The sequence below is a fragment of the Giraffa tippelskirchi genome, chromosome 3, assembly GCF_054371585.1.
Source record: "Giraffa tippelskirchi isolate mGirTip1 chromosome 3, T2T-mGirTip1v1.2.pri, whole genome shotgun sequence".
Lineage (NCBI taxonomy): Eukaryota > Metazoa > Chordata > Mammalia > Artiodactyla > Giraffidae > Giraffa > Giraffa tippelskirchi.
Window position 1 is genome coordinate 28,707,364 of NC_137277.1, and position 13,690 is coordinate 28,721,053.

General features: G+C 54.1%; 1 protein-coding gene across 2 annotated transcripts; it reads left to right on the plus strand.

Moving 5' to 3' along the window:
* Positions 1-25: 25 nt before the first annotated feature.
* Positions 26-13,134, plus strand: ALDH3A2 (aldehyde dehydrogenase 3 family member A2). Of its 2 annotated transcripts, XM_081583633.1 has the most exons (12): positions 26-62; positions 196-356; positions 2,099-2,330; positions 3,054-3,139; positions 4,210-4,418; positions 5,392-5,509; positions 7,144-7,285; positions 7,798-7,964; positions 9,289-9,388; positions 10,317-10,552; positions 11,160-11,265; positions 12,972-13,134. In XM_081583633.1, the coding sequence occupies exons 2-11, from the start codon at positions 204-206 to the stop codon at positions 11,229-11,231; spliced, it is 1,515 nt and encodes a 504-aa protein (XP_081439759.1). In that variant the 5' UTR covers positions 26-62; positions 196-203; the 3' UTR covers positions 11,232-11,265; positions 12,972-13,134. The 2 variants fall into 2 exon arrangements, with proteins under 2 accessions (XP_081439759.1, XP_081439761.1); XM_081583635.1 differs by lacking the exon at positions 11,160-11,265.
* The last annotated feature ends 556 nt before the right edge of the window (positions 13,135-13,690 follow it).

Sequence of the window (13,690 nt, forward strand, 5' to 3'; positions counted from 1 at the left end):
CCTGCTGGCAGGGCGTCGGCCGGGCAGTTGCGGTTGGCTGAGTCGACGCATCGGGGACTGAGGTGCGGCCTGGGCCGGGAACTGTGGGCCGGGAACCGTGGGCCCGGGACCGGGTGGAGGGCGGGGATGGGGCGGCACCGCCTCGCGTCCTGCCTGCCCGCCGCCTACGGCGCCCGATCTCCCCTGTCCCCGCAGGACCGGCCATGGAGCGCGAGGTCCAGCGGGTTCGCGCGGCTTTCGGCTCCGGCCGCTCTCGCCCCCTGACGTTCCGGCGGCGGCAGCTCGAGGCCCTGCGCGCGATGGTGCAGGAGCGCGAGAAGGACATCCTGGCGGCCATCGGTGCGGACCTGAGCAAGGTGCGCCCGGACCTGACCCCACCCCTACCCCCTCTCCCGCGATTGGGTCATTCGAGCAATTTGCTGGCCGGATTGCTGTCTTTGAACTCTGTGGCTGCTGTTGCAGAGACAGGATCGCGGTCGGATTTTCCATCACTTTAGGTTTCAGATCTGTGCACCCGCGAGTTATCCGGGACCTGTTAAAGGCGGACGATACTTCCGTGGGTCGGGTGGGGTTTGGGGGGACTCTGAGAGCCCGAGTTTGTAACAAGCCCCCGGATGATACCACGCTGCCTTGTTCTGGAACCCTGCTTTCAGTAGCAAGGTTTTGGGCGAGTGTTTAAATACAGTCCCCTGTGTTCTATAATACTATTGTTACTATTCTGTTGGTTTTTTTCCCTCTTTATTCTGGAGGTAGCAAGGCCTTGCTCTGGCTTTGCGAGGCTCCATCCCTCACTTCCCCCCAAAGATTATTTTGAGGAGTAGAAGCATAAGTAGTGTGGGCTTCCCTGGTGGCTCAGTGGCAAGGAATCCACCTGCAGTGCAGGAGATAAGATCTGACCCCTGAGTTGGGAAGGTCCCCTGGAGAAGGAAATGGCAACCCACTCCAGGATTCTTACCTGGGAAATCCCATGGACCATGGGGTCACAAGAGTGGGAAATGACTTAGTGACTGAACACCACCACCACCATCACCAGTAGTAACAACAGAACTATAAAATTTACTTATGGTGGAGAAGCACTGTGTCACAGAAGGTGGATTTAAGTAGTCTGAAGGAAGCAGTCTGAATCATTCCCTCTACCAGCATTTCTGAGTGTGTGTCTTAAGGATTATGAAAGAAGTACAGAGCTTCCTTTGTGGCTCAGCTGGTAAAGAATCCGCCTGCAACGTGGGAGAGCTGGGTTCGATTCCTGGGTTGGGAAGATCCCCTGGAGAAGGGAAAGGCTACCCACTCCAGTATTCTGGCCTAGAGAATTCCATGGACTATACAGTCCATGGGGTCACAAAGAGTCAGACATGACTTTAAAAAAAAAAAAATGAAAGAAGCACAGTAAATTCCTTGCCCTTGAGGGTGTTAAATTTGTTCCAGAAACAGAACATGCCCAAAGTGAAACTACAGTTGTAAGACAGTGTATTAAGGGTGAAATATTAAAATATGGGTGAAAGCATAATTACTGTGGCTTGTAAAGTGAGATTAGGGCACACCATTATTAATTAGGGACCATTTAAGCCTGAGTTTAAATGTCTTGGATCAGTAAAGAAGGATTTAGAGAGACTGAATATATTAGGGAGTTAGCGAGTGCATACTATGGGCTTTAGGTGGCGCTAGTGGTAAAGAACCTGCCTGCTCGTCCAGGAGACATAAGAGAGGCAAGTTCGACCCCTGGGTCAGAAAGATTCTCCTGGAGCAGGGCATGGCAACCCACTCCAGTATTCTTGCCTGGAGACTCCCATGGACAGAGGAACATGGATGACTGCAGAGTTGGAAATGACTGAAGTGACTTAGCAGGCATGCACTGTGGGCTTGAAGGGCGCAGAGAAATCTACACAACAAACCATCCCATCTGACAGGTGTGCCTGGCCCAACACTTTTATTTCTTTGTACATCGCTGTATGGTTTGTGGGATCTTAGTTCCTGGGCCAGGGATCGAACCCATGCCCCCTGCAGTGGAAGAGCAGAGTCCTAACTACTGGACCACCAGGGGATTCCCTTGCCTGAGTATGTCATACCCATGAAGGTTAACTGTGTCCTCTTGTGACAGAGCGAATTCAACGCATACAGTCAAGAAGTCATTTCTGTGCTTGGAGAAATTGATCTCATGCTGGAGAAGCTTCCGGAATGGGCTGCTGCTAAACCAGCTCAGAGGAACCTGTTCACCATGCTGGACGAGGCCTACATCCAGCCAGAGCCCCTGGGGGTCGTACTGATTATCGGAGCTTGGAACTACCCTTTTGTCCTCACCATTCAGCCCCTGATAGGAGCCATCGCTGCAGGTCTGGGGTCAGCTTGTGTCCCCATGCCATTGCTGCACGTTAAGGAGAGTGCCTAGTTAAATGCATTTGCTGTGGTGGCTTGCCTTAGTGTAAGCCAGAAGTGTATTGAGAAGTCATCAGTGTTATTCTTACTTGTTTAGTGGGCTCTAGAGCTTTGTGTGGCCACTGCTTTCTAGAGCCCTGGAGAGGGAACCCCTGAGGGTGGAGAGGCACGCGTGAGTCCACAGACTGGGTCAAGAGTCAGACATCCATGTTCCCAGGTGGTTTCAGTCACCACCTCTGGCTTTGGATGAATCAATTGGATTCTGTCTGACCAGTTTCTGTATTCAGATGAGAGCTGTGGGAGTCATGCTCCGTGGTGCACAGAAAGTGCCAAGGGATTAATATCTCAGTTCTCCAGGAACAAGATGAACAGCTTCATGTTGACAAGGCTAATATTTGTGCAGTAATCCCAGGGCAAACAGGAAAACCCAAGAGTGGGAGTGAGAGCACTGTTGGAATGCTTGAGGCCGCATAGGGAGACTGCTGGGACCTGGAGGGTGAGAATGGAGGCATCCGCCTCTGGGAAGGAGGCAGTGGGGCGACACTCAGGCCTGCAGTGAGCAAGGCTGAGCACAGACGGAGGAGTGACGCTTAGCCTGCACTCTGCACGTCAGCGGCATCTGGGTGGCTGTTAGTCACTCAGGTACTCGACAGTGCTGTCCTGCTTTCTGCTCTGTTTAGGAAATGCTGTGATTATCAAGCCTTCCGAAGTAAGTGAGAATACAGCCAAGCTCTTGGCTAAGCTCCTCCCTCAGTACTTGGACCAGGTGAGTGCCCCTCCCTGGCATGCATGTCTGTCTGCTGGTCGTGGGGAACAGGCACCCACTCTTCCCGCTGCCGTTGTTGGGTGGTTGGGTCTCCGTGCCCCATTTCCCTAAGCCTCCCGCAACTAGCCTGACAAATGAAGTCCAAGACAAACGGGAATCATTCAGCTGCTGTGGGTACAGTCTGTTCAGGCCCTTGGACTTATCAGCACCTCTGCTGCTCAGAGAGCGTCCCCTGCCGTGTGGGGTTCTGAGTGAATCTTGTTGGATCTGCTGCGATCTTCAGTGTATCCACGTAGTGAGTTGTTTGACGAGGGGCTGGAGCTGAGCCAGGTGCTCTAGCAAGGTTCAGTTGCGTGAGAGCATGTCCAGGTTTAAATGGACAAGTTTGTGGCCTGAAAACCACAGAAAGAAGTGGCATGCTGACCTGGAGCTGGCCCCTCACTCTGGGTTACAGTCCTGGCAGTGAAGAGTGTCAGAAGCTGCGTAGAGAAAACCATCAGGGGTCTGGTGCAAGGCGGACAAGGCTGTGATGCTGCTTAGCTCTGTGGGTTTGGGGGGGCCCTCAGGGACTGTCAGGGAGGCAGCTGTGAGGCCCCAGCCAGCAGGCATAGGAGCTGGTGGCAACGGGGTAGGGAGCAGCTGGCCCGACCTTGGGAGCCCTCACTAGGTTTCACACATGTTCAGGCTCAGACGTCCCTTGGTCTCCCGGTGGTCTAAGCTCCTGCACTGAGCTGAGTTCAGGAAGGATGTCCAGGTGGATGTGCCCAGGGCCTGTCCTATGCTCACCCACAGCAGCCGTGTCCCTACCATCCTCCCTTCACCCTGCCCCTGGCTCTGCGTGTCCTGGGTGGGATCCCTCTTCTCCTTTGTGTCCTTGCGAGGCTGAGGTGGCAATGCTGGTCTCTCCCGCCAGTTCCTCCACAGGTCGAGATTCTCAGGTGCCGTCGGACTCCCCCACCCATCCTTACCAGGGCCCGTCTCCACCTTTCCCTGGTTTTATGGAATGTTAGGTGTTTACATCGGATGACAAGATGAAGTCGGTGACGCTTGCATCTGTTTCCTTCCTTCAGGACCTGTACGCTGTCATCAATGGTGGTGTCGAGGAGACCACAGAGCTTCTGAAGCAGCGATTTGACCACATTCTCTACACGGGAAACACCGCTGTTGGAAAAATCGTCATGCAGGCTGCTGCCAAGCATCTGACCCCCGTGACCCTTGAGCTGGGAGGGAAGAGCCCGTGCTATGTGGACCGAGACTGTGACCTGGACGTCGCCTGCCGGTGAGACTGGCTCTCTGGTTTCCTGGATTTTCCCAACTCAGCCAAGAGCCTGCTGGCATGTCCCCTGTGCCTCCTGGCTCCGAGAGACCTTGCTGAGCCTTGGGGGTTGATGGCCTCCTGGGTTGGGGCCGGGGGGTGGCGTAGAACTTTCACACACTCCCTCTTAGTGCCACGTCTGGAAGTGGTGAACACGAGGCCTTGACATCACACGGCCGTCCTTAGGAATGAAAAACAAGTTCTTTCTGTTCTCAAGGTAATAGTTCAGGCAGGAAATTTTTCTGTCCCATTGGTACCTGATCCAGAAAGTACAGTAGATAATGCAAAGTCTTTAGACTCCCTACGCTGATCTCCTAAGTTCCTTTATTGATAACCGATACTGCTCGTCTTTTAACTGAGAAGAGCATCTTGCATCTGAGAACTAGAAAGTGAAAGGTTTGGAGCTGTCTGTGCTGAATCAGTTTGGCTCACAGCAAGTGCTCAGACCCAATAATTAACAGTGTTAGAGCGGCATGGCTCCCCTCCTCTCAGAGAGGCGGTGGAGAAGGGGTGGGGGCGTTGGGCAGGGTCGGGTGGGCTCTGTAGGTAGGTGTCTGTCTGTCCAAACAGGAGACCACAACGCATGGATTTCTGTCAGAGCTTGGGCACAGCTTTCCAGAGCCAGGGGACCCTGTCCTCCCAGACGTCCTCCTAGCCGGAGTTGGGGGAGGGAGCGGGTGTCAGGAAACGGCACTCTGTCCTTTCCTGCTATGGGCAGAGGCGTCCCTGCATTTAAAGCACTGTTGTTGATGAGTAGGCACAAAGCTTTCCCTGCTCCCTAGAATATTCTGCATCAACTGAAAAGTGTTACAGAGAACGAGTCATTAAAACATTGTTCAGTCAAGATTCACGAGTACGTGTGTGAGCATTGCTGGTAAACAGCACAGTGTGGGTGGCAGGTGCGGGGACTGAATGCGGCTGCTGGTGCTTTTCCCAGACGCATCGCCTGGGGCAAGTTCATGAACTGTGGTCAGACCTGCATCGCCCCCGACTACGTGCTCTGTGAGCCGTCCCTCCAGGACCTGATTGTGCGGAAGGTGCAGGAGGCCGTGAAGGTGCGTGTTTACTGCCTCTGGTTGCACTGGCTGCCTCAGGGTGCAGGGTGAGGTTGGCTGTTTGCAGGCAGCAGCTCCCCATCCCCTCCCCCCTTGAACATTCCAATAGCAGCTGTGACTGAACTTCCTGGCTAATGAGAAAACATTTTCGGAGAACATTTACTGAGAGCGAGATGAGGCTGGTGGTATGCGTGCCAAAAACTGTCCAGCTGATTTGTTAATGATAACTCCTTAGGTGCAGCACAGGCTTTAGAAAAAACAGTTCAGCAGCGATTCTATGGTCTGGGGAGAAGGCTGTCAGGCTTCTGCAGTGCAGTCAAGGACCCCTGACGTGTGGCCACTGCCCGTCAAGGTCATCTCATCTTCGGTGTGTAGGCGGTTTAGCAAAGCCAGCTGTTTCGAGGAGCGAATGAATTAACTACTCTTAACGCAGCCCTCAATCTTTGAGGGTGTTTCAAGTGGCAGTTGAGGGTGGGGATCAAGGAAGGCCGCAGCTGAGCCAGGAGAAATGAGGGACTTGGACTGGAGGAAGGATGGGATGGAGCTTTGACAGCTCAGTGATGGCAGCGGGTCATGGGCCTCCTGGGTGAAGAAATTGCTGGAACGACCATGGTTCACTCTCCGGGTGCTGACCGAGCCCTGAGAGGTGGCTCACGGACAACCAGGAGAGACAACGTGAGCAGCGAGGGGCCGAAGGTCTTGACATGGATGTAGTGGTGGGACTGTGGTGGAGCCGGGCAAGGACAGCAGGAGAGGGGCTTTGGCCAGACTCAAGGAGACACTGTGGCTGGAGAAGTTGTGCTGGGGGTGCGTGGTGACGAGCCAGGTTTCCTGGGAACGACAGTCCCTGTCTTCCTGGAGGTGTTTCTCCTCTCACCGCCCTGCTTGTCGCCTGAGAGTCGCTAGGCACGATTTAGAAGTTTCCTGTCTTCCCCTCCACAGGTCTGGGGTCTTCAGGTGACACTCAGGTGCAGCCGGCACTGACAGCCACTCCTGTGGCCCCAGTATGGGGACCCGAGACCCTGCATTTCCACAGGCTGCCCAGGATGTTCTTAGCAGCCAGCTCAAGGCTGATGGGGGGAGTGGACAGTGGTCAGGGGAGATGGAGCACGCCCACAGGGCTGACTGTGAGCCGTCGAGATTGGTTTACCCAGACTGTGCTTTGATCTTCTGAGTGGTTTCCCAACTGTCTGTGGCTGGTGGAGGTTCCAGGCCAGGAGGAAGCAGCATGAAGCTCAGCAGACTCTGCAAAGGGCTGCACATGCTGTGCGCCAGGCTCTGCAGGCCACCACTCAGCTCCTTGCGGGAGCAGAGCAGGCAGAGTTGACAGGGATGCACATGGGGCCCTGATACGGGGCACAACTTGCAGTACCCACTCTGCATCCACCCCAGGAAGGACCCACGCTAACCCCAGAAACTGTGGGAAATGGGAGACGTGTGCGTGTGTGTAAACTCCTGCCCTTGGCCTGACAGAGAACTTAACCTCACTACATTGAAGTCCTCGGGGGTAGGGGGTGGGGGGCGTGGGATTCTGTGAGGGTATAAAGCCAGATCTGGGGACACAAGTTAATTTTATAATTACTAAATTAAAACGTGGGTCTTTGGTGATGACTAGATACTGTTGTTTGACACAGGAATTTTATGGAGAAAATATAAAAGAATCTCCAGACTACGAGAGGATTGTCAATCTTCGTCATTTTAAGAGGATACAGAGTCTGCTGGAAGGACAGAAGATAGCTTTCGGTGGGGAGATGGATGAGGCCACACGCTACATAGGTAAGGAGACCCACCTGGTCTTTGTCCTCGGAGTCCACGTTGTCTCTTCCTGTGTCCTTCCATGTGTCTAGGGAGGGCAGAGCCTGAGCCAAGGCCCAGGGGATGCTACCACCTTATGACATTCTCTAACCTCACTCAGTTGTAGTCAAGGTCAGCGAGATCAGGGCAGGAATGCACTTGAGTTAAGAAGTGGTGCTGGTCTGGTCCTTGGAGGGACCAGACCATCTGTGCTCCCAGGAAGGCCTGTCCAGGGAAGTACACAGGTGTGCAGTGCTGAACCCAGTTAGGTAAACACAGGATTTACTCCAGCCTGTCTACCCCCTTGCTGGCACAAGGATCCCTGATGCACACGCCTGGAGACATTGAGTATTTGCACGGTTCACGCATGCAATCGGGACTCGTTTCAGGAGGTGACACTTGACAGGGCGGGGGAGTCCTGAGTGCAGTGTGCAGTGTGAGTTGGGGGTTTCTGGCTCAGCTGCAGCCTTTTCATCTTTGATTTTCTTTTTTAGCCCCAACAATACTCACTGACGTGGATCCTGACACCAGGGTGATGCAGGAAGAAATTTTTGGACCAATTCTTCCAATAGTGCCTGTGAAGAATGCAGATGAAGCCATACAGTTCATAAATGAACGCGAAAAGCCCCTGGCTTTCTATGTGTTTTCTCACAACAGTAAGGTAATCTTCACAGCACATGGCATGCTGTCATGAGCCTTGCTCCTGAACCTTCTCTGCTCTAAAGCAGACGGGGATTATTACGCCTGAGTCCCCAGTGAGGCTGTTCTCACAGCTGGCCTTCTCTTTCTTGGGTAATGAGGCCCTGGGGTTATCACTGTGACCTTCCCCTCACTCCCTGGGGTCAGAGCTCCGTCTTCGGAGTGACTGTCATGAGTCTGTTGACTCACAAACACCTCCCATCTAATTAGGAGACTTCCAGGCGCCAGTGTTAGCAGCTCTCCCACTGTTAATCCCCGGGTGCCCTAGGACCCCAAGGCCATGCAGGTGGGGGGGCCGTGGAGCGGACTGGGCAGGTCTCTGGCACTGCTGAGGGAGCCGTTGGGAAACCACGGACTTGGGTTTCTCCAGTGATGCAACTTTATGGTTGGAGCGGTTTCACCGTCCCAGTCAGGCTGGCCGCCCACACCTTGTCACTCCAGGCCTGGCAGCCCCGCCACCACTCTCGAGCCTGTCCATCCACACCTCAAAGGTGACTGGCTGCTGAGGGACAGGAGTCTCTGAGGAAAAAAGAAAACTCGGAGGAGAATGTGTAGCTAGGCCAGGCCGAGGAGTCCCCAGAGCAGGTGTCCCCTGTGGAGCCTCTGCCTGGCCGTGCAGGTGGTCATGGGGCCGCTTCCAGAGCTGGCCAAGCTGTCGAGGGGCCGATCTCTGTCCACCATCCAGGGAGACCGAGCGTGCAGGGCTCAGTGAGGGTTGGGTTAGCAGCACACAATGGTCTACAGCTGAAATGATCACAAGCAGTGGAGGACAGAGCGGAAGCTGAGGTCTGTGGCCTAGGCGGAGGGTGGCAGGTCAGGCTCTGTCCCGTGGTCAGTGATGACCTTCGGTGTGGAGGACTTGGCTGGTCGGCACCAGGGAGGTAATGTTTACCAGTCAAGCATCACTGCCCATTTGGGTCCCGGGTGAGCCAACCAGCGATCTCCTTCAAAAGTAGAACATTTGAATGTCTTTTGCATCTCATAGAAATGAAATATCTGTAAATCACAGGCTGTAAAGTAGAGCAGAGAGAAGAAGAAACAGTAACAATTCTTAAGACCCAGAATAGAACCTGAACGGTCCCTGATAAGAGAGGCCCTGGCTGCGGGCTCGGGGGTCCAGCACTGGTTTGATGGGTGTTCAACCCCCTCTGCATTGCTTCCCCGGAGGACTCAATGTACAGCTGAGAGCTGACCTGTACCGTGCTCACTCGTGGGGTCTGACCTCAAGAAGGATGTGTGTCCTGGGCCGGGTGCCACCGACTCAGGGCCTCTGCTCTTCCCCTCAGCTCATCAAGCGGATGATCGACGGGACGTCCAGCGGCGGTGTCACGGGCAATGACGTCATCATGCACTTCATGCTCAGCTCTCTGCCCTTCGGAGGCGTGGGTGAGGCCCCTCCCAGCCGCTGCCCAGAGTCCCCTTCTGGCCTGTCCCCACCCTCCACCCTCGGGGGCGCTTCCCAGTCTGCAATGGTTTACAGTTTGCTGCTTCCCTGGTTTGCAGTTCTTCACCAGATGCAGGGCATGTCTTGGGCCAAGAATCAGGTCTCAGATGAACTGAGGCTTGCCCTCTGTCCTTTATGAATGAGGGATGGGCCTGTGGACAGGCAGGGGATGGGGCCATGGGCGGGGCAGACAGCAGCCGAGGACCTGGGTGTCCGTTTGCATTTTTAGGGAAAAGGCACAAAAACAGAATACTATGGAAAGTTGTGAGGGAAAATGCAATGACCTCCCAGACATAAACACTTAATATTTTGTAATTTAGACTTTTTCTTTAAAAGGCACACCTTTTGATACATCTCAGAATTCCTGTGCAGCTTCAGCTTCACCCAAATCATGCCCTGGGCCCTGGTTACCCTAGCCACACACGTCTGCCTGGCTCACATGACCGAGCAGACAAATGAGCACAGGCCCGGAGAACAGCTCTGAGAGGGCAGAGGTGTCCACCAGCTTGTTAGCACCACCACATGACCTCCTGAGAACCTGGAGGAAGCGCAGCTCAGCCCTGGGCTCCCCGAGTCAGACCCTCAGGGCCACACTCAGGCCCTGCCTGCCGCATTCCCTCTCAGAAGTGGGGCTGTAGTAGAGTGAGCCTGTCCCAGGAGCACCTGGAGCACGTCCTGGGTCAGGTCCACCGTGCGGGAGCCACTGGGAGGACCTGGAACAAGGTGCTCCCCCCATGCTGATGGGCAGGGGGCCCAGGACCTCCTGGATCAAGGCCTCCTCCCCCCCAGGCTGGTGGGCAGGGGGCCCGCCTGTGGGCAGGAGGAGCACCGTTACCTACAGCGGCCTGTCTCATCTGCCCTTGACTTCAGGGTCCAGCGGGATGGGAGCGTATCACGGAAAACACAGTTTCGATACTTTTTCCCATCAACGTCCCTGTTTATTGAAAACTCTCAAGCGGGAAGGCGCAAACCAACTCCGGTACCCTCCCAACAGCCAGTCGAAGGTGGACTGGGCGAAATTTTTCTTGCTGAAGCGGTTCAACAAAGGGAGACTTGGCCTCCTGCTGCTCACCCTCCTGGGCGTCCTGGCCGCCGTGCTCATCAAGGTGGGTCCCCAATGGCTGCCTGGGGTGGCTTTGTCTTGGGAGCACCTCCAATCTTATAAATCAGTGCTGTCTCATCCTGTTAACATTCACTCTAAAACTAAGGGCCAGGGAGCTATGGCTTGCAGGCGGCCCCTGATTCTCTGAGCATCTCTGGCTGCTTCTGGGCTCCAGCAGCAGCGACTGTCCAGTCCCACAGGCCTGTCCTCACAGGAGCCATGTGCTGCCTCTGGTCTGAGTTTAAAGCCCTGGGGAGCTCACTTGCAGAAGTCAAGCTGCCTAACCCTTGACCCTCTTGCTCTTAGTGCCTTGGGGCCAGTTGGTTCCTGGACGTGCATGGACCCGGTGCGTGGAGGTGGAGGACAGTCCTCTGGTGATGGGCTACTGGTGGAGGCCGCTTGGCCGTGAGGCTGACCACAGCGTGTGTCTCTGGTGATTGGTTGTCGCAGACGTGGATGTACTAGGAGAGCCAGTGCCAGGCAGCTTCCTGGGGCAAAGCCAGATTTAATGGGAACAGCTGCATTTGTGTCTGTGTTTGGTTTAAGTGTTGAGAGGGTGTTGGTGGAGCTGGAGACACCAGCCGCATCTGAATTCATTTGGGTTTCCTCAGAGGTACCAGGCTGTGCTGAGGACAAAGGCCCTGTTGCTTTTTCTGGCAGTTTACAGACGTACCATCCCGTGAGCCTGTCTCAGAACCCACTCTGTGTTGAGAGGAGGTAGGGCCGTTTCTTCCTTTCTGTAACTCGGGCCAGCGTGGGGTGTGCAGTCTTCCAGTCATGTGTTTTTCTACACTCAGAGGCTCATGTGTTACCAGAAAAAGAATGTGCAATTTATTTGTCTCCGGGCACTTTGGACTTAAGCCTGGAGCAGCAGAGTGTTAAACCTGACTGAGCCACGGTTTAGTCCAGGGCTGGACTCTAGATGAGAGGGTCTGGACGAAGCAACCATCGCTACCAGAAAACCACAGCCACATGTGCTCAGCTGCCCCAAGGATGTGCCCGTGGAGCCACTCGGACCTAGCTTCAGAGTCTGAGCAGCATCTCATAAAAAGCTCAAAGCCACTTTTTGTTTTGTTTTTGAATTGTTTTTCTTTCCTTAAAGTTTAACTTCAGCACTCACTTAGCAGCCTTGGTGAATCAGAGCTGGCGTGGGCTGCAAGTGCTGTTCTGCATCTTGGCTGAGGCCGGCGGCATTGTTTGGTCTCTGGTCCCTGTCTGCCTGTCCTCTCCCAAGTCGTGGGTCCCCAGCCTGACCAGTACCTCCTTGGTTGTGGTGGAATCGCTCAGCCTGGTGGAGGATCTGGAAGTGCAGGCAGGGGGAAGTGCCTCCTAGGGGGCAGTGCCCTCTGCCAGATGGGCTGGCAGCACCCCGCAAAGTTCCCAAAAGGGTTTGGCAGGCAAGCCTTTGTCTGGTAGGCTCTAGAGATGCATCAGTGTTGTAAAAATGTCTATTTAGCTGGGCCTTGATATTGATTTAATTATGGCTTTGGGCGAGGCCTCTTCTGAGCCTGTAGGGCGCAGACAGCCCTGCCTCTCCCTGTCCTTGCTGGGAACTGAGGTGTTCCAATTGTTTTGGGTCCAGTGTGAGACTGGGTAAAGATTTGGGGGCTCTTCTCTCTTTGCTGCTTCTCAACACTTATACCCTCTTTTTATAAAATCACCTGTTACTTTCAACAACAAAGGATTCTGTGCCTAAATTGGCCATTTTCTTGAGGAATCTTTGTTGGTGGTCACCGCAAACATTTTTCTGAAATTGCTCTTTTGCACTTCATAGCTCTGATTGATTTTAATAATTCAGTCTACTAGGATTAGAATGGATTTGGAGCATTTTAAAATGGTAAACTGAAAGCCACAGTTAATCAGTCTAAGGGGAGCATGTTAGAATCTCAGGGTGGAGGCATTTTCCACATCATTTTTACACAGAGTTCCAGTAAAGGTTAGCCTAAGCTATGGAAAGCATTGCAGGGGTTTTTAAAAGGTGAGGAAAATAAAAGGTTGAAATCGATCGATGTCGTCAGGACCTTGAGGATTAAATCCATTGTTTGAACTCTGTGGCTGTGCTTCTTTAAGCCTCGGTGGGTGTTGATGGAATTAATTACTCTTTGGAATTCGAGAAGCAGAATCGCTCACCAGTTTTCAGAGTTCACGTGGACAGTCTGCTTCCTTCTTACAACTTATGTCTTTGGTCATTGTCGTGTCTCCTCCATGTTGGACAGAGTACTGCCTCCAGCACCACCATCCTGTGGTTGTTTTAGGGGGGAGAGCATGACCTCTCGTCCTTAGGCACCTGTGGGCCCTGCTGTCACTGCAGGACAGGCTTCCAGGATGGGAGCTGCTGGTCAGGGTTCCAACCCTGGGCCTGTGTTGCAGGGCTGAGGGGTCATAAACTGGTGGTAACCTGGATCCCTTCTTCCCCCTCGCAGGCCGGATACTACTGATGGACCCCAGCTACCTGCTCATCGTCTCTGCTGAATTATTCTTCTGCTCAGTGGCTAACCAACCATTTTTAAATCGTACCAGAACTTTTAAGAAAATATGCAAACACACCATCCTCGCCATTCACCATTAATAAAACTCACTGCTTCAGCCAAAGTCTCCCACTTACCTCCCCCCTGGCCCCTCAGGACTGAGCGCGCTCGCTCGGAGAACCTGCGTCCCTAGAGCTCTGGGCGGGGGGGGGGGGAGCACACTGGGTGAGCCCACATTCCCAGACCTACTCAGTGACTCCTCTTTACCAGGGACATGGGGCTTGCCACCCCCACCCCCACCTTCAGGCAGCACCCCCTGAAGCCTTCCAGAGACTGCCTGGTGCATGTTTCCAGGTCTCAGTCCAGAGAGGTGAGGCGAGATCTCCCAGACTCCTCAGGGTTTGGGGCACTAGAACTGGGGTGGGGGGGGTCCCTGTCCCTGATCCTGGGACCTGAAGACTGAGCTCCAGGAAGCAGCCCTCCTTTCTCACCACTCTCTGTCCTGTGTTGTGCTCGGCTTGTGGCGGTCCGTTGTGACGTCCACACATGGTAAATCCTCGGGCTCCCGGAAGGCAGCTGCCAGTTTGGTGCAAGAATCATCTGTCACTCGTAGACTGTGTGTGTCTTACAAAGCCACTGGCCTGTTTCACTGCTGTCATGATGGTACTCAGACA